Genomic DNA, 20,187 nt, shown 5'->3' with positions numbered 1-20,187 from the left:
ATATCTCTATTAATGAGAATTTTCTTTAGTTTATAGAATGGCTCTAGCTTTTTCAATGCGTATTCTTATTTATTTGCTGATATCCCAGTTATCGTTAACATTGGCGCCCAAATAGGTGATATTGTAGACTCTTTCTAACATTATTCCAAACGACCTGATATTCATTGGCTGTAACTATTTTTTGCTGACAACCATTAGTTTTATCTTGTATTAAGTTTTATCCCATATTCAATACATGTTACGGTCACCCTGTTTATAAATCGTTGCAACTCTTTTTCATTGGAAGCAATCAGTACCGTGCCGTCTGCGTAACTGAGACCATTGATATTAATCCCGTTGATTTTAATATCTACATCTTCATCTAAGGCTTCTTTGAAAATAAATTAGAAGTAGGTAATAAAATGTAGAGGCGATATAATACATCCTTGCCTCACTTCACGTCGTATTTCCACTACTTGTATGTACCCAAACCTCACAAAAATCAACAATAAAACTAACTCATTATTTTAAAAGTGTATATTTCGTAGCAACATTAAAATCACAATTTCAGTATCAAAAACCGTAGAAAAAAAATTCACAAAATTTGGGAGCAGTACACAACAAACAACGTCGATTATATTTGTTACAGAAAGCTTTGTCATGTATACGTCAAGTATCGATAAAAATAATGTCTTCATCTGTTCCGTAACTTTTTCGGGCTAAGTCAAAAATATCCATTGGAATTATACAAACACCTAAAACATATAGTAGAGCTTTAATTATGATATAAAGAATTGAATTCTGTGATCGAGGACATACGGAATTTTCAATATTCGCCAAAATTAACAGAACTGAAATTAAGACTCCGTGCGGCTCGCGGAGATAAAGGTGGGTACACATATGCTCCGAATACCGTCTCGAATCCCGTCGCGTACAGCGACGCGATCAACAGAAGTTCGCGACGTTGTTACAGGGGGCATTGAAATAAGTAACGAACCGAACACCGCTCCGTACTTTGTACCAAACATTTTAGCGTTCCAGCAGTAATTGAGTTGAATTTGCATGTTCAAGATGCAAGATTTTCTCTCCGTAATCCAGATAGAAGATTGGTCATTTTTTTTACACTCATCCACTGTAATTTGCATTTTAGAAGCAATCTCTTCCCATGCATCGTTTTTTTTATTGTATTGTAGTATCTGGGATTATTTGTATCCCATAATATCTCGTTTTCCGATAATTTTCGATTAAGAGTAAACTATTCTCTTCCGTCCATTCCATCTTGATGCACTCAACTTTAAAAACACCTTCAAGCTTCAAAATAGCAGACTGACTATTTTGAATGACTGGAGATTCGATAAAAGATTCGCAAGCTAGTCCAAACATGAATTCGCGGTGTACATTGTCGCGCTCAAATTTCTTTTGATGCGAAGGCATTTTACCGACAACCGATGGATCGCTTCGATGTACGTTGTTGACGCGTCGAGGTACGGTACGCGGTTACATGACTCCGTCCACACTTGAGAACGCGACGGGGTTCGAGACGGCATTCGGAGCATATGTGTACCCACCTTAAGAATACAGTCGGGGCAATTTTCCCAGCCTGTCGTAAGAGGCGACTAATGGGAAGAAATGAAGAGGTGGAGAGCCGTCGTTCGAGGTGTCGGGTTTGTAGAAACGCACGCAGGGAGCTTCGACGTTACGGTCACCGGTCTACACACCTAGTATCCGAGAAGAGCTCGTGGGACCACTCTACTCTCATTCCACAGAACCAAGGTGAGGTTGAACGTGCTGCGTCCCTGATACACCCTTTCCCCATTAAAAGCGTGAGGTTACGGCACGTATTCACCTGGGAGGAGAGCTCCTCAGCGGCGACCTGTCAAACGTGTGAGGTCGAGCCTCGACCTGCGTTCACCTTTCCGCCCCCGGGGGGGGGGGGGGGGGATAACGGACGGGTGTGCGTACCGCAACACAGGTACTACGGGGAGGATGAAGCCCCGTGTTGCTTCATGTAACACGCCACCCTGAAATGGTGTCAGACTCGTAGGGGCCAGTGGTTAGCTAACGGTCGTATGCCGAAAGGCCAGGTAGACCAGAGTCCAGCTGATGCGTTATCATCAGAGGGTACACGAATTCGCCCATGTATCAAACGAAGAAAAATCGCAGAACTATCGATCTTCCACTTGTAGTGCCTATCCATTTCCGATGTTGGCGACCATCACGACAATCTGTATTTTGCAAACTGCGGGTCTGAAAATATTTGTGATTGCTGTGTTGAACCACGTACGTAGATTTTTCAGCCAGGAAATCCTTCGCCTTCCTGGTCCTGATGTTTATGGGTACTGATTAATCATGGCATTTGAATAGCTTAGCCATTTTTTGAAATGCAGATCTTGCTTTCTCTATCCTACATTTTATTTCTAGGGAATTTTCCCAATTTTCATTGACGTTCGTACCAAGGTAGGTGTATGTTTTTACTGTTTCTATTGGTTGGCCATTCACACTGATTCTTTCAATTTGCTGTTCCTTCTTAGAGATCATCATACATTTTGTTTTCTTAATGTTCAAGTAAAGTCTCTATTTCTGACTCACTTCTGTGATTCTATTCATTAACTCCTGGAGGGCTTCATAACTGTCAGCAAATGTCATCCGCGTATCTGATGTTATTGATACATTCTCCGTTAATTCGAATTCCGGCTTCAACATCCTCTACTGCATCTTGAATGATTTCGTCAGAGTATAATATGTTAAACAGCAAGGGTGATAGTATACATCCCTGTCGGACCCCACGTTTGGCAACTATCGATAAGCAACTCAATTTCTATGGTGTTAGATGGCCTAGCGCATACACTTAACTAAAGAATTTCCTGACGATCGTTATTCGAAAGAGTATTCGGATATTAATTACCGAAAATACATCAGAACAGTTCTTTAAACCTGTTAACGATAACATTTCTTCCTCTCCACAAGGAAAATGAATTCCTGTAGCTGGCTGTATACCATGAACAAAAAAAAATTATTTAAAAATATCCTTTATAAAAGGCATATTAGAACACTACATCACAGAACTATGGATATTTTTGGAATGGCTATTCCACCATCATTGCTTTCTAGGTTTACATGTTTGAAGTCACTAAATATATGGGTAAAAATGCTTTAAATATAGTTAAATTTATTTTAAATTACACTTTTGATGATAAATACTAGGATGTTTAAGTTATGTAACTTAAACATGTTTAAATGCTTAGTATGGGATGTACACAGAATTTTCTTTTCCTTTTTTTATTCTCTTCCATGTAAAATAATGCACAAGCAAGTACTCTTTTGTTATACGACATGATGACACCCTGAAATAGTTTAGTCAAGAACAAATCGCAATACCATTACGATTCGACTAAATTGTTTGGTCGTGGGAAAATCGATGCGGGGGCCCGAAACGGAGATAATTTTGCATGTGCGAAACCTTCCTTTTTAAAACACCGTTTGAATTTTTATTTCTGGCTTGCCAATCCGGATATTAACTGTCGGCGATATACGAATAACTTTTTTTTTGGCCTTGAACTTGGCTCCCTTTATTAACACTTTCGCTGCCACTTATATATTCAGTTATTTTAGTATGGAGAAAATATGAAAAGAATTTTATTTAATTCCATAGTTTGTGAATGCCAAAAGGCAACAGCGGCACCTGACTCAAGTAGCACAAAATGCCTTTTGGCGAAGTGGCAGCGAATGTGTTAAATGGAAAAAATATGGAAAATTAAAAAAAAAACATTTGTACAGTCCAAGAATTAAATAAACTTTTACAAAAAAGAAAATTCATTTTGTAATATAATAAAGGAGTCGAGAAATTCTTCTTATCAAATTTTTTCTTCAAGTTCATAAATATTTTCGTTTTACTCATTCGCTGTATGCTGTATCCCGTATGCCTCTGTTTTTTTTTATTATAATACATATTTTCTACTACTATTTATTGACTAGAAACAAGAAACTTACGATCGCTAAACGATGGATTCCTATAAAAAAATTTCCTTGTAGGAACATCATAACCGCAAATAACGATGTAATGTCCTTGATAAGTAGCTGGCCAAGGAATACATTTACGAAATTCGCTTGAAATTTTGTTGAGTTTGCAAATATCACAACTCAGAATTCGTGCATTCGTTAGTGCTATCACAGGACCGTTTATTAGGTGAGCTATAATATCTAAAATTGAGACAGACTTTTTTCTTACGAATACTCCAGCGTGTTCTGCTTCTTTAAATCTAGTGTTTATTCTATTTTCATCCTAAAAATAAATAAATAAATATATACAATATCGTTGTGACATATTAAAAGTAAAAATATATCCAAGTTTCCAAGTATCCAAGACAACCCATGGTTGTAAACTCAAAGATGCTGTAAACAGTACACAGCACACCAACATCTGAACACAATGGACAAATCTAAAGGCCGTATGACACTATGCATTTTCTTGTATCATTTCTTATATCGTTTCTAATATAGAAAGTTATTTATGTTTTCTTGTATCGTTTCTTGCACGTACATTTGTGCTCTGTATGACACTATGCAAGTTCTTTTACCGGAAATTGTATGTGATTCGGCACATGATTGGTCGAAATTTTGACACATATAAAAATAGAACTGCAGTAGAACTGAGGACCCCAAGCCAGATGCTGATTATTTTTTAAAATACTGTGGTTCAAAAATGAAAGAAATAAAATGTCCCAATATTAAAACTAAATTGGAAACCACAATTTTTGAAGATATTCAACAGGCTGCAATGGAAGACAGAAATAATAAATAATTAGGTTGTAATAATAATTTGTTTTTTTTTTCACAAATTATGTGTTTGAATGGCATGCTCTTGAAATTCTACTCTCTTATTTGGAGATATAAAATAATCTTAAACTAATCACGAATTTTTAAAGCGGTTATGTATTGTTTTCAGTAATACATCTCCTTCTACTTTCAGTAGTTCCGATGCTATTTGATCCAATCCCTGTGATTTATTGTTTTTCAATTTGGCTACTGCTGTTCTAATCTTTATTATATATTAAAGTTCTCCTCCAGCCGCCATTATGACAGAAGTTTTACGTTTTTGCGCAATTGGCGCATTTCTTGTACAAGAAACTGCAGCGGACACAAATTCTTGTATCGTTTCTGATATAAGAACTATACGCTTGTATGACACTATCCATTTTTTTGTTATATCAGAAACGATATAAGAAATGATACAAGAAAATGCATAGTGTCGTACGGCCTTAAGAGAAGAGAACGGATGACTACCGAGATTCTCGAATTCACTGATCAATGTAGAACACTAAAAATACGAAATTCAAGAAAATACCGCAAAATAATTAAGGCCATAAAATATAAAAACCGATAAACCAAAGAGATAAGGATCAATGAAAGCTACATTGCGATCGAGCAGCTACAAAACCAACAACACCTTCAGTATTGTGCGTATAATGGAATCATTGTGACATTTTTCAATATTCAAAGTTGACAACACTGTCCACACGTTTACAACTGACCAAGCATTAAAAACATAACCTTACTTTTGTTTGCCTTTTATTTGAGGATGTTTTAGGACATTTCCCACTAAGTTTGTGTTTTGGTTTATACTGTTTTGTGTTGTTTTTGGTAATTAGTGAGTTTGTTTCGTTTAATTCCATCATGGATATTACGCCTAGGAAGCGTGTAAACATTATAACGTTAAGTGAATACAGTTCTATGTCAGAAAGAGAAATCATCCTATTATTTACATATAACAGCTATTATTGGTGGAACAACACAACGCAGCTAAGGCAATATCACACTTTAAAACAACCTCACACTAAATATCGTTATAAACAGTGAACGAGTTGAGTTAAAAACGTATCACAACAAGTGAATATAAGTTGGTCCTAACAAGAAAAGATATTGGAGTGATACCAGAGCCAGAGCGTAGATGTGAAAATCAGGAGATTATGTTAAGCCAAGAACGAAGCGATAGTATGAAAATACTTGTAGTCTTCAAACTGACGTCTTTTTTTTTTACTTTTCTGCAGTCTGTGAGGACAGCATTGTTATTGGCAGTCTTTTTCCACTTTAAGTTAGAATCAACAGACTTCAAGCAATATTTATAGATAGATAAAGTAGTAGTTATTGAGAAAATTGGTAAAAATATCATTTAATCGTGAATTTATACAAACCTTGCTTAAAATACTAGTATAAAAGCTATTTCCCCTGTATCCTTCATGAACACCTAACGTTACTGTATAAAAAATATGTGGCACATCGAATCTTTTAAGTAGGTAACAGAGATCTATGGTCCAGGTACTGAAACATATAAATAGACTATTAACATGTAAATAGATAAAATAGCAGCAAATCTGATGACATCTTCTATTCCTTTATTTGAAGGTCACTAGTAGATGCTTGGTGTTTTCACGGAAACATCCAAAAAGACCCGCCATGTAAAAAAATTGCAGCTTATTACTTTAATAAAAGTATAAAATCATGTGTAAAGTATCTATGAACAGGAATATTCATATCTGGATTATTTTGTAAATGTTTTCATCAGACAAGTCTCGAAGATAAAACAAGATGAGTAGACAAGGTGATGTCAGTGATGTCGAAGAATTAGTGCATAAACATAAATCAAAAACTGACCACAGAGTAATTACATGAACTTGTGAACGATGATCATCAGACTAGAATGTATCTTCGGATTCATAGGATAAAAGCTATTTCTTTATTAATCAAGGAAATCCTTGCAAAATATTACGCTAACAAAGTTCAAACAAGTCGTAATAGTATTTAGACACATCCTGAGAAAAAAACGACAAAAACATCTTTGAACAGATGTTTAATAAAAGTTTTTGAATATAACATTTTTTCCTTTTTCGCAAAATAGATTTTTTTTTGTTTTTTTTAGTAATATTTAGTTTTTAGTAGTCACAGTTCTGTTGGGATAATTTATTTTGTAGGAAAACCACTGAATCAAATTGTGAATATTTTTTATGATATAGTTTACTTAGCTATAGAATTATTTATCCCTCTAAAAAGGTATTCAAAACGTAGATTCCCTTCTTGGTTCTCACCGGAGTTGAAGGACCTGATAGTTGAGAAAAAGAAAGCTCACAAAAAATATCTTTTATCTAAATCACTTCTGGATTATCGCACTTTTTCTCAGCTGAGTGCCAACTGGAAATTGTTAAAAGCTGAAGGCTACAGAAATCATATTTATTTAACAGAATTATCACTAGGAAATAATTTGAAGGGATTTTGATCGTTTGTGAATTCACAGAGGGGAAAGCCTTCCTTGCCCGCTGTGTTAAGTTATGGTGGTGTTGAATCCAGTCACGGACTAGATATTGTAAATCTTCTTGCAGAATATTTTTCTACAGTCTATTCAACTCAAATATGTGACATACCCAGTGATTCACCTTCACTTGGTGTTACTAACTTGACCGATTTCAACATAACTATATCTGATACTTATTTAAAATTATCAGAACTGGATGTGAATAAGGGTCCTGGTCCTGATGGATTGCCTCTCAGTTTTCTCAAGAATTGTTGTTTTATATTATTCTATAGGTTTTGAAGGTTAGGCCCTAGTAATTGAAACTTCATAGTGACCAGTCAATGAAAGGATAGATTGTATGATTTTTATGATTCTCATGAGAATCGTCATGAGAATGTCACAACGTCGACATGTTTATCAGAAAACAAACCAGCACAACAAACACGAGCCACTGAATAAACTCGTCTGCATGATGATAATACAGGTTGGACGTTAATTCCAAATAAGAAGCGTCAGCGATCAGAAGATAGCCCTTCGAATAGAATTAAAAAGCAATCTACTATTCAGGATTATTGGTTGCAGAAACCTACGCCAACGACCAATAGATATAACCCCTTAGCTAGTGATAATACACAAGAAGAAAATAAAAATGCCGAATCCAAAAAAACTCCACTAATATTCATTCAGAATGTCGAGTATATAAAACCGCTACGCGAACTGCTTGATGAAAAAATACCAAATCTATATACCATTAAATGTCTTAGGGATAACCAAATTAAACTTCAAGAATATTCAGCTGAAAACTATTCGGATATTGTTAAAAGTTTAACAGCGAAAAAAAAAAACGCAGTTTCACACATATCAGATAAAACAGGACTGTGTATTTCGAGTGGTTATCCGCAATATTCACCCCTCAACAGAAATTAATGATATTAAAAGGGCACACGAAGAACTACGACATTCAGTCAAAAATATCTCCAACATAAAACGAGGATAAAAAGCAACTACCACTTTTCTACATAGAATTGGTTGCTAATGTAAATAATAAACACATTTATAAAGTCAATAAACTACTTAACTTAATAGTTGAAGTTGAACCACCACATCTCAAAAGAGAGATTCCGGAATGTCACAGGTGTCACCATTTCGGACGCACTCACAAATATTGCAACAGAATGTTGCAATGTTACAGACAATCACTTATCATCCGAATGTCCAACCCAACACGAATTAAAGATGTGAAGTGCACAAATTGTCAAGAGAATCATCCTGCTAACTACAGAGGCTGTTTGGTCTATAAAGAGCTCCAAAGGAAACAATTTTCAAAGTTGAGGGAGAAAATACAATCTCGTTACCCGCTTCAGTAACCTCAAATTTTAAGTTCCTCAAATACTCATCGCCCATCTGTTACATATGCAAACGCTGTGGAGGGATAAAATCATACCACCGCATCTATCTCAAATACCACACAGGAAAAACTGATTACAACAGAAACAAGTAACAATTTAGAATTAATGGTCCAAAAGCTTATGGAGAGAATGAATAAAATGTTCGACCTTCTCATAACGATGCTATCAAAACTTAATATTCAACCCTATAATTAAAATTGGATATTGGAACGCAAACGGCATCAGTTTTTAAATCTAATTACGATGTTTGTTAGCTCTGAGATATTCTGGATATTTAAAACCTTGAGCCAGTCGGATGGTATTTGGACAGATACGTGGCTTTCCCATTTTGGTTGTATCTGATGGTGTTTATAAAATGCTACAGGACTAGTATTTATACATTTTGTGTATCACAATATATCACTTTCTACTTAAAATTTTAGAGATAAAAGCCACCCTCGCATTGGGGGTTAAATTTTGAGAATGATTATATTTAATAAAGTCCCCCTAAAGTTAAAAATTGACGGGCCCGCTTTAAAAATCTATAACGAAATTTATTTTTATTAATGTGCTTAAATACTGTTTAAATTATTTTTAAGGCCTATTAATATACCATAATAAGAGTTTTTTTTAATAAAAACGGATTAATTTTTTTATTTTACCTCTTATCGGAAAAAATCTTACTAAGATTAATATTATGTCTCCCTCCGAAAGCCGTGAGACTATGGTGCCATTAGCCTTTTCCTGGCATGAGAATGACCATAATATTCCCTAGTTTTTCGGGGAACAAGAATAGACCAGCATCAACATCAAACAAAACAACCTCATTCATCCGAAAACTATTTAAAAGTAGTCACCAAAACTTCGAATTCCCAAATATCAAGCTACTGCTTTATCAACAATCTGCAAGGTCGTAGATTCCACTGTAAATATTTAGATAGTCAAACTTAAATATTTTTTATCGTTAGGCAGAATTAAAAATATTCATCATCCCTAGTTCTTTGCTGCGCTTACAGAGAAAGAAGTCAAGAAGAGTTATTATTACTTAAATACTTAACTATTTCTTACCTTTTATTAAATCCTTCATTTTTGCAAATTTGCGAAAAGTTTTCCAACAACTCTTCTCTCTTCTTCTTCGACAGTACCATCAAAACACACGACACACCACAGTCCCAATTCCATTTTTGCTTATAATGTGTTAACTGGATGTGTAGTTTTTCTGGCTGTTCTATAAAAAATAAAACCTTTTACATAAATGTCAACAGGTTAATGTCTTCCTTATCTTATTAAATAAAAGCAAACCGTTCTGCTGACTGTTAAACATAACATACCAGGTTCAAGAATGATTGCCTTCCGTTTCTTCCACATGTTTAGTTGATTAGTTTTGTTGCAAAGTATACATGCAGAGTAGATTTATTACATTATTCGCTAAATTTGGGTTATATCGATAAACCACAACCACGCGCCTAACATTGATAAGAAACTTAGAATGAAAAACACTGCTATATTTACACGCAGATAAATATCAATTCCAACTATATCGTGAGATAGTCACATTATTTTTGTTCTCGTCATTTTATCACTTCGAATATTATGCTGGCATAAGTAATTATTTTTTAGATGCCTTTACCTTACTAGTGCAAGTTAATGTACGGGGTGATTAGAAAAACGATAAAAAAGGAAGTAATGCATTTTTTTGTTCTTAAATCTAGTATAGTTTTACATTATTGTAGGGAAGTGTATGACAAGTAAATGTAAAATACGAAACAAGCAGACTTCATGCAAAATAATGTGCCGGCAACACCTTTATTCTAATCTATAGATTATTAAATTAGTGTTTGATTTTTTTGACAAAACCAGATCGATATTGATATCGAGGTGAAATTTAATCCTTAAATCAGTAAAAAACATTAAACTAATAAAAAAAAATAATACAAAACCGCCATTGGACCTGCTATAAACGATGAATTTGTTATTTTTGAAGGAAAAAGAGTAATATCAATAGTAAAGTGATGTGTATTATTTTTATTTTAAATAAACAAATTTCGATTTGTAGTATCAGTGTATGATATTTTTACAAACACCCTCGACAGTATTATTTTTTGTTGATTTTAGGAAGAGTATCGTAAAAGTAATGATGTTTTTTTTCAATAACTGATATTTGAGGTATTGAAGGTGTTTAAACTTGTCTTCTACTCTTTCAGGGGGTGTCTTAAAGAGTGATTTTTCATAAACCGAAGGGTCTTGGCTTTCTCTTCTGTGTGATAGTAGTTTCCAGTTTTCTGTGTAATCAGTGGTGTAGTATACCTCTCCATTGGGGCTATATTTTAATTGTCTTATATCTACAACTTGTGGATCTTTGGCATTTTTTCCAGGTTTTATTCAACGAAAGTTACTGCCTATAGCTTACTTTTTAAAGAACGTAAAATCTACGTTTTTAATATTATACGGATGTTTTGGCCGAGCAATATAGCGTTCTAGCAATATAATCCATTGGTGAATTAATTGGAGGCTGAAGGTAATGTTTCAAAGTTGAATGAACTGAATCTGCTTCCATCATAGTATGGCGTTTTTCAAGATAACTGCTGTATTGTAAGGGATTTTGCTCTTGCTGCATCACTTAAAGCACTAGCCAGAGTTCTATTTCGATTTTGGTAGTTGCATCCATCTGAGATGAATACAACAGTTTGATAGTTAGCAGGAATATTATTTATATAATCTATAAAACAAGACGTAAATTCATTCCTACTAACTCCACCATTTAATTCATGCCAAACGTACAACTGGACATCTTCATCATTTAGAGAATAAATGGTGAAGTTGTGTACTTGGAACTTGAGCTTATAGTAGGATTGGGAAGCTAATACTTTTGGACACGTTAAGACACTTTGAAGATCAACCGTGAGAACCAATTTATCAAAATTTGCACTACTTTTTAATAATTCTTTTGCCCGTCTTCCTTCTTTCTGCTTTGACATGTGCTGATCATAATATTCAGTACTTATTGTCTTCATTTTATGTGCAACACACGTATCACATTGATCTTTCCTTTGTTTATGTATAGATGATTTCTCTGTTTCTAAAACAGCTTTACACAACTTGATATGAGCAGAGCATGTTCTGTACATGTAATTTTTTATTATGAATCTGTTGTCAACGTACACCCTGCTATTAGATGCTCTACAATAGTGTGAAGGAACTTTAGGAATATCTTGCAACCATTTCTTATTTCTTTGAAAATTTTATTCATTTTTCTGGGAGTAATCTTGTTTTTTGCTTGTTGAATACTGGAATCTTGTAGACTTTCTGTAGAAGTATCAATTTCATGAGTGGCTGGCTCCTTTGAGACCCATCGTTTCATTGTGTGTTCCCCTAAATTTAATGTGTTCAAAAACATAATGCGGCATACCTTGAGGTAAGTTGCATCTTTAGAAACCAAAAAGTAGTCATGAGCACTCTTCTTTTTGGACCTTTTATCTAAATCTTGAGTATCTTTCGCCTTCGCACTGCTCTTGTCCGAAAAAGATTTTTAACATGATTTCTTTTATGTTCCCACGACGTTAATGTCCAAATTTTTTTGAAAATTTGTAGTTTATCGTCCTGCGTTATTAGAGAACATCTAAATGAATGTTCTTTTTAAGCATTTTGGCGTTATATTATGGCTACATCGCTCCGTTACCGACTTGGCTTCTCTTTTAATATTATGTGTCACCATACCATTTTCTCTCTTATACCCTAGATTCCCTGCTTTATTCTCGAATTAATTTCTGTGGCCTGTTCCCACGTAAATGCAAAATGGGAAAGGTCACAGAAATTAAGGCGAGAATAGAACGAGCTAGAGCAGCATTTAACAATATGAAAAAGCTCCTCATAATCAAGGATTTGTCTCTTCCCCTAAAACTACGTCTAGTTAAATGCTACATTTTTCCGATCTTACTATATGGTATGGAGGCCTGGACGCTGACAGAGATGCTGACGGGAAAACTAGAAGCATTCGAAATGTGGGTGTACCGACGCATTCTTCGTATATCCTGGACCGAACATGTCACCAACATAGAGGTACTCCAAAGAATCGGAAAGGAGAAAGAAATCGTGAGCACAATCAAACAAAGAAAGCTTGAATATCTAGGCCACATATTGAGACACGATAAGTACCGTCTACTGCAATTGAGTGTCCAGGTGAAAGTAGATAGTAAGCGTGGGTCAGGCAGGAGAAGACACTGGTGGCTCCAAAATCTGCGGAAGTGGTTCGGGCTCACATCGATCGAACTATTCAGAAGCGCCGCAAACAAGATCAGAATTGCCATGTCGATAGCCAACGTTCGCAACGGACAGGGCACTTGAAGAAGAAGAAGATACCCTAGATAAGATTTTTGCTTTTTGGGGTTGTCTTCTGTTGTTGAAATCATCCCTGCCATGGGGCCAAATGACTAATGTATCGCGTCAACATATCGCAGCCAACATATGGGTTTGAGCATTGGTGTGGATAGTGCTCGGGTCTCGAAGACTTCCATAAAGATATTGGCAATTACTGGAGATAGTGGGGAGCATATTAGGGCATCACTTATTTGTCTGTAGAATTGATTTTGGAAAATGAAATAAGTGTTGGACTTACAATGTTTAATGAGAGATAAGTGGTCTTGCTGGATACTGTATTTAGTTTTCAGAATGTTTAGAGTTTAGTCTATAGGAATTTTTGTAAAGAGTGAAACGATATCGAAACTTACTAGAATGTCTGCCGGTGATATAGGGTATTGTTCAAGAAGTTCGATGAAATGAAAAGAATTTTTGGCGAATGATGAAGCATTTTCGGCGAGAGGTTGTAAAGTTTTGTTACTTGGCAAATGGTTATGTAGGGCAGTTGTATGCACTGACAATGGGACGTAGTGGAATATCGGGATTGTGAATTTTGGGTAGGCCATATATTCGAGGTGCTCTGGAAGACTTTTCACGAGGAATTAGAGATTGTTTTATGTCAACAGAAAGAGAGGTTTTATTGATAATGGCTTTTGTTGTTCTCTGCAGATAGGTTGTTGGATTATTAGGAATTGGTCTGTAGTCTGGAGTATTAATGAGATTTGGGAGTTTATTAATGTAAGAAGAAGTGTTTAGAATGACGGTGGCATTGCCTTTATCGGCGGGAAGAATGACTAGATTTGGATTTGACTGAAGTTCGTTCATGGCTGTTTTCTCGGATTGGCTAATATTTGAAGTATGAGACTTTGAGTTTCTAAGAAATCTAGCGATGTCTTATTTAGTTATTTCAGCATCTTCGGAAGGTAAACTGGAGATGGCTTCTTCAGTTTGACAAATGATTGTCTCAATTGGAATGTGAATTGGGGTAACAGAGTCAATGAATCCTTTTGCTAAAGCTTAAGAGGCAACGGTCAAAGTAGTTTTTCTTTTTCTGGACATTAAAAATCGACGGTCGCTTCAAGAGTTGTTTCTGGAAGAACAGGTTTTTGTTCAAAATTATATCAGCTACATTTCTTGTTTATTGAATTTTTTTACGGCGTGCAGATTCTTGGTAAATCGATATTTTCCGTTTTCCCCGTACGAGGTAAGGTTTTAAGGAAAAGCAGGGCGATAGAAGTGGTAAACTTTTTTGCATCTTTTTTCGGGTCTCAAAATTAATATTCTTAACAAAATTCAGCTTGTTCGTCTAGTTTTTAGAGATCCAATCTCTAATTAACAACTGAACTATTGTTATAATTACAATTTTAATATAAAACATTCTTTGTCTGTTTAATAAATTGTATATGTCTTTTTTCAATAATCTTAGTTATATTTTAAGTGTTTTACTTATTGTCAGTATGCAAACAAATGAAATAAATAAAAAATTAAGAAAACACGCAAGTACTTTAATAAAAAAATATATATCTATAAAATTAATACACTCGTATTTATTGACTAATTTTATTAGATAACTACATTTCCTCTACTTGTATATTCCGTTTCATGTAGATTCTTATCAATTCCATAAAACTCGTCTGCAACTTTTGTTGTTTAACTCAATATAGGTATGATAATTAAGATAATTTGTTATTTTCACCTTGTGCTAACCTTAACCAATCAATTTTGTAACGCTATCATTGTAGTTTTATGAATTCACATAATTTTATATTTATTTTATATCCACGTGTCAGAAAATTGAACTGTTATATATATATATATATATATATATATATATATATATATATATATATATATATATATATATATATATTCAAATTATTTTTTCGACCGTACGTATCAGCAATCGGTCAGGAAATAAAACTCTATTTGTTCAGTCTCAATATTTCGTCACGATTTTGTGACTTCTTCAGGAGAAAACTGTAAATTTATTAGAATAATTAATGATTATATGTAAACAAAATGAATATTTTAATACTTACAACTATAAGAATGAAAATTTAAATTTTTTTGGCATATCTAAATAAATGACATATTTGTTTGATTTTATTAAGGAGTTATGGTAACCGCAATATGTTATAGAGTGAATTCCCGTTGTTAATTTTAATTTATTTTAACCTACTCGCTGAAAATTGTATATATAATATAATCATTAATTATTCTAATAAATTTACAGTTTTCTCCTGAAGAAGTCACAAAATCGTGACGAAATATTGAGACTGAACAAATAGAGTTTTATTTCCTGACCGATTGCTGATACTATAAATCAATATATATATATATATATATATATATATATATATATATATATATATATATATATATATATATATATATATATATATATATATATATATATATATATATATATATATATATATATATATATATATATATATATATATATAATATACTTATATATATATATATATATATATATATATATATATATATATATAAACTCCTGTTTAATGTGAGCATTTAATCGCCTCGCATCCAAAAAACGACAAATAAAATGATGTCAAAAATAATCTATTGCGTTTATGACCCCGTTATACCATCTACATCAAAGTTTGAAGAAACTACAGAAACCGATTTTTTTTATTCTTCATTCAATTGTGCTACAGTCTAAGTTCTATTATCTCACTATGTGACAATACCATCCAAATCTGTGGAAAATAGTGAATGGATAGGACTTTATGGGAACAGTCAATAAAGCTCTTGGATATATCTGAATCTCCATACTATCCCATTTTCACTGATCAATCCACAGATCTTTTGATTCATGCTGGTTGGATTATGCGTAAATTATGCGTGTTTTTGGTTTTAGTATAGCCAACACACCAATTTGCTGTAGTACGAGCGGTTTACAACAGACTGCTTCGAAAAACAAAAGGAGTAAGACAAGGCTGCAGCCTTTCTCCCAACCCCCTTCAAGATATACATTGACGATACCTCTAAAAGCTGGAGATTAGTAGCGACATTAGCTCACTAACATATAATTTGCAGATGACAAAATAATAATTTGATAAAGATGTGTACGCAAGATAATATCAAAATTTCAATAGCAACACAGAAGTTACTATATATAAAATCAAATCTCAATACGGAATGGAGGTATGTCGTTAGTGCCATGACTGGCATGGACACTAACTGTGGCAATTTTATAAATCGGCTCAAGGCTTTTCACGTGTGGTATTTAGGCGTATTCTACGCATGTCCTCGCTTACCAATGTCTTGTGAAGAGTGAGGAAGGAATGTGATATTCTGATGACGATCAAAAGTTAAAATATCTGATTAGATTAAAATTTCCTGACTTCAAAATTTTCCAATAGGTACCATATGAAGAAGATCCCTCCGGTCGAAAATAATAGGAAATGAATAGGTACATCCACAATTAAAGTCTAAAAGATAAGAGGTAAATATAGCAAGATCACGAAGAAGATTAGTCAGAATACCTTTGCGTAGGTATTTGGTTATGTAGGGAAAACCTTCCAGTGACCAGTATCGTAATATTAGTCATATTCGTTCTACTGTCAAATGTCAAAAAAATTTCAAATTGTTAAAAAATCTTTAAAATTTTTATTTTTGAATTTGGAATAAATTATTTTTTTTAATTCGAATACTACCAAGGTGAAAAAAAAAAAAAATAGAATTAAAATAATTAAGATATACCGATTGGGCATATATTCCGAAGCCAGTGATATTAAAAAAAAATAATTTTGAAATATTTCATGTCTAAAATCTATAATTTTCCTGTTTCTTGCGCTTTTTCAATCGCTATGCAGTTTCAATCGAGGAGGTAATACCTAAATAACTCAATAATTCGAATTCAAAATATTTGAAATATATTCTTATCTCCTGATTGACTCATTATCAGCGTAAATAAAATTTAAAGCTAATAACACTGAAAATAGTAAACAACCCATTGTAAACAAATATTTTACTAGGGTTAAACAAAATGAATAAACAATCAAATTGGATAAAAATATTTACCATCTGATAAAAAATCTATAAATCCCTAATCAAAAAAGGAATTGTTTTAATCTTACCGTGGTTAAGGACGTTCACACATACTTCCATTATTATTTCACATCCATAGGTATCATGCCAGAATTATCAAAACACCCTATTCATATAAACACTCCTATTCATATTAATGTTGAATTATACTGCGAAATACCTCCATACGATGTGGTTTATCACATTTTGACCATGGAAATCTTATAAAAGTGGATACCTTTAAGGTTAACGTCTGACCTTGTATTTTTACATTTTTCGAACTTGTTTATTTTAGTTTTAGTCGCACAATAGAAACACAATCTCAACAATGTTAATGGAATTTGTTATCAGTTTTTCTGTTATCTGTTACCACTGGATCTTTGAACTCCATGGTAGAGGAAGATAAAAGTTAGGTTATAAAATCTGGGAGTTGGGAAGCTAACGCTAATGTACGCAAAAAGCACAATTAGTGAGACGTTAGAAAGCAGACAAGTGATACATAATGTGTATTTTGTTTATAAATGTGGATCCTAATCCTGAAAAAGGTGGTTTTAGGTTAATAGTGGCCACAAATAGAGATGAATATTATAAAAGGCCAGCAATGTCAGCTCTTATCGATAAAAATGGAATTATTGGAGGTAATTAACAATTATTTAGAATTTTTTGTATGAATATAAAAGTTCTATAATTAACAGAAGAGAAAGTATTATTTTGGAAAGCTTGTAAATCTCTTGTTACATTGACTATGACTTCTTAACAATTGTTTTTTTTTAATCTGGTTTTTATATGGGTTTCAGATTTGTTTTGACTAATTTTCTTTGAGGTTTTCTTTGTTTTTACTTGAGTTGCTGTTTCATCACTGGATGTTAAACATATACAAAAAGATTGAACATACTAATTGTAAACTTTACCTTTTTATTTGATGATGGTACCAAAGAATATAGACATGGTACTTTTCCAAATAACATCAAAATAATTTTTTTTAAGTTAAATTTGTTTTTGATCTATTCAGTGTGTGTTCTGTTGAAATTTTCTTACCTGTTGTTGATTGCATAACTATGAACCCTCGTGTTTGATTTTAATAAGTTTATTTTTAATGCTGTTTATTGTATAGGATAAAATTAGTTTCTAAGTATCTGTGATCACAATCAAATTTTCTGTAGACATATTCAAATCCATTGTTACTATAATTTACTAATCTGACTGATAGGGTCAATCAATTTTTGGAAGTTGATTAAAACCAACACTATAAATATATTGTGCTCAATAAATTTCTAAATTACCTTTTCCATGGTTTAAACATGGTTATTGTTCCATATTACAAAAGGTTGGATGTTTTCTTATAATGGTCAACTGCTGTAAAGATTTCTGGACCTGATCAATTCCTAGATATTGAAAAAGAGGATAGTACAAAAACTATAATAGTAACTGTGACCTATCAGGTCAGAAGTGTGCTCTCGTATGGGTATGTTGCACATACCTATATCAATATGCACCTAAGAGTTAATTACTTAATATATATAAAACAAAAGGTCCTATAAAATCAAATGTTTTAATAGAAAGTAATTGTAATGACTGTTGTGTTGATAAAAATATTAACAATTAAGAGCTACGAAGGAAAGTTGCCTTATTGCAGGTACTACATAATAAATAAGAGAATAAAAAAAAATAAATTTCTTTCTGCTATACCTGTACAGTGTTTTGTTAAAAATGAATTAGAAAAATATGTATATTAAGTATATTCACTGAAATCATTCCTAACTGTCTAGTAAATTTAGCAATGATGTTGTTCTATGTTGTTAAAATTTTGATTTCAACTGGAAGTGGCTAAAAGTTACTATAAAATCAAGCATATGTATCTCAGATGCAATTAATGTTAATATGCCATTTGGGAGTCCCCTTTGAGCCAACATAGGTATAAACCATAGCACACTACCACCCAGCATTGAAACTTCCGTGTTAAGGAATAAAACAATGATTGGCTCATCACCTAGTGATCGGGCGCGTAACTATATATACATGGCGCTAAATTCAAAAGTTTAGTAATATTACCTAGGATTGTGAACTCATTTTAAAGTAAAGGAAAATCGATATAATCCTAAAATAACAAGAAAAATCCTTATCCTATACGATAATAAATATTTTTCGTATACTTTTTGGGTTTTCTTGTTATGTTGGGACTATATTTATTTTCCATTACATTAAAATGCCAAAGTGGTTAAAAAAATTAAAGAATAAAATATAGAATAAAATCTTTATTTATAAAAATGTTACAAGAAATGTTATATGTGTTACAAGAAATATTAATAATACAAGCCACGTGTAGTATAATTTAGTTTTCTTAATGTTGTGACAAGAACTGGTCAGTATTTAAATAATTGTTTTGTCATTCTTATCAAGTTTTATGTGAATAAAAGTCTAATTCTGCAAAAGACATTTGACTACAATTTTATTCGCATAAATTTACAATGGGGAAGTACTTTAGACCAGATAAACTAGAGGCTGATCCAAACTGTCAAACTTCCACCAAAGAATTCAAACATTGGTAAGTATATAACATTCAAGAATTTTTTAGAAAGGAATGAATCTAAAGATAAATCCCTAGAAGATAAAGATAAGTACATGCTTTTAAAAAATTAATCTACGATTACATAAGCGAAGCAATCAATCTGGAAAACCAATTGCTTTTTTCACACATACCCTCACAGATTCTGAATGAAAACATTATGCAATTGAAAAAAAAGCAAATGAGTTGAAGTATTAAAAAAAATGCAGACATTATCTGGTAGAAAAGCAATTCTAACCAATTACAGATTAAATCACTATTTGGTGTATATAGAATGATGGTATATATCAAATCTAACAAGGAGAACTAGCTTTACTTCACAAGAATTTATTAATTATCTACACTCTAAAGGAATATATTCAAGTAGAACAACACCATATAATCATGAAGGAAATGGTTAAGTCGAAAAATACAATGAGTTATATGGAAATTGGTGAATCTAGCATAGAAAACCAAAAATTTAGAATTCACTTAATGGAAAACTGCTTTACCATGTGCTCTGCACTATATACGAAGTTTACTGTTGAATTGTTATATTATTGAATCAAGATAAT

At 33.0% G+C, this 20,187-nt stretch overlaps 2 protein-coding genes across 5 annotated transcripts in view; one reads left to right on the top strand and one right to left on the bottom strand.

Moving 5' to 3' along the window:
- Nucleotides 1-501: 501 nt before the first annotated feature.
- Nucleotides 502-18,235, bottom strand: LOC140436567 (protein GUCD1). Of its 4 annotated transcripts, none has more exons than XM_072525494.1 (5): nt 18,106-18,235; nt 9,721-9,880; nt 6,171-6,297; nt 3,970-4,261; nt 502-734 (listed from the first exon to the last, which is right to left on the bottom strand). In XM_072525494.1, the coding sequence occupies exons 1-5, from the start codon at nt 18,119-18,121 to the stop codon at nt 649-651; spliced, it is 681 nt and encodes a 226-aa protein (XP_072381595.1). In that variant the 5' UTR covers nt 18,122-18,235; the 3' UTR covers nt 502-648. The 4 variants fall into 4 exon arrangements, with proteins under 4 accessions (XP_072381595.1, XP_072381594.1, XP_072381596.1 ...); XM_072525493.1 differs by lacking the exon at nt 18,106-18,235 and adding an exon at nt 17,118-17,347; XM_072525495.1 differs by lacking the exon at nt 18,106-18,235 and adding an exon at nt 17,118-17,346 and having other exon boundaries at nt 9,721-9,875.
- LOC140436566 (transport and Golgi organization protein 2-like) overlaps nt 17,430-20,187 on the top strand; it is a 33,618-nt gene continuing 30,860 nt past the window's right edge. Inside the window, exon 1 of the mRNA XM_072525491.1 lies at nt 17,430-17,705. Within this exon, the coding sequence (XP_072381592.1) occupies nt 17,570-17,705 (136 nt within the window). The 5' untranslated portion in view covers nt 17,430-17,569. The remainder of the gene's footprint in view (nt 17,706-20,187) is intronic.

The sequence above is a fragment of the Diabrotica undecimpunctata genome, chromosome 3 (genome assembly GCF_040954645.1).
Source record: "Diabrotica undecimpunctata isolate CICGRU chromosome 3, icDiaUnde3, whole genome shotgun sequence".
Taxonomy (NCBI): Eukaryota; Metazoa; Arthropoda; class Insecta; order Coleoptera; family Chrysomelidae; genus Diabrotica; species Diabrotica undecimpunctata.
This window is presented reverse-complemented; position numbering and strand designations above follow the sequence as displayed.

Coding starts and splice junctions, on each gene's coding strand:
- LOC140436567 (XM_072525492.1), bottom strand. CDS start 10,020: ATGTGGAAGAAACGGAAGGCAATCATTCTTGAACCTG. Junction 6,298..9,720: donor AATGAAGGATTTAATAAAAG/GTAAGAAATAGT, acceptor TATATGTTTCAG/TACCTGGACCATAGATCTCT. Junction 735..3,969: donor GAATCCATCGTTTAGCGATC/GTAAGTTTCTTG, acceptor TATATGTTTTAG/GTGTTTGTATAATTCCAATG.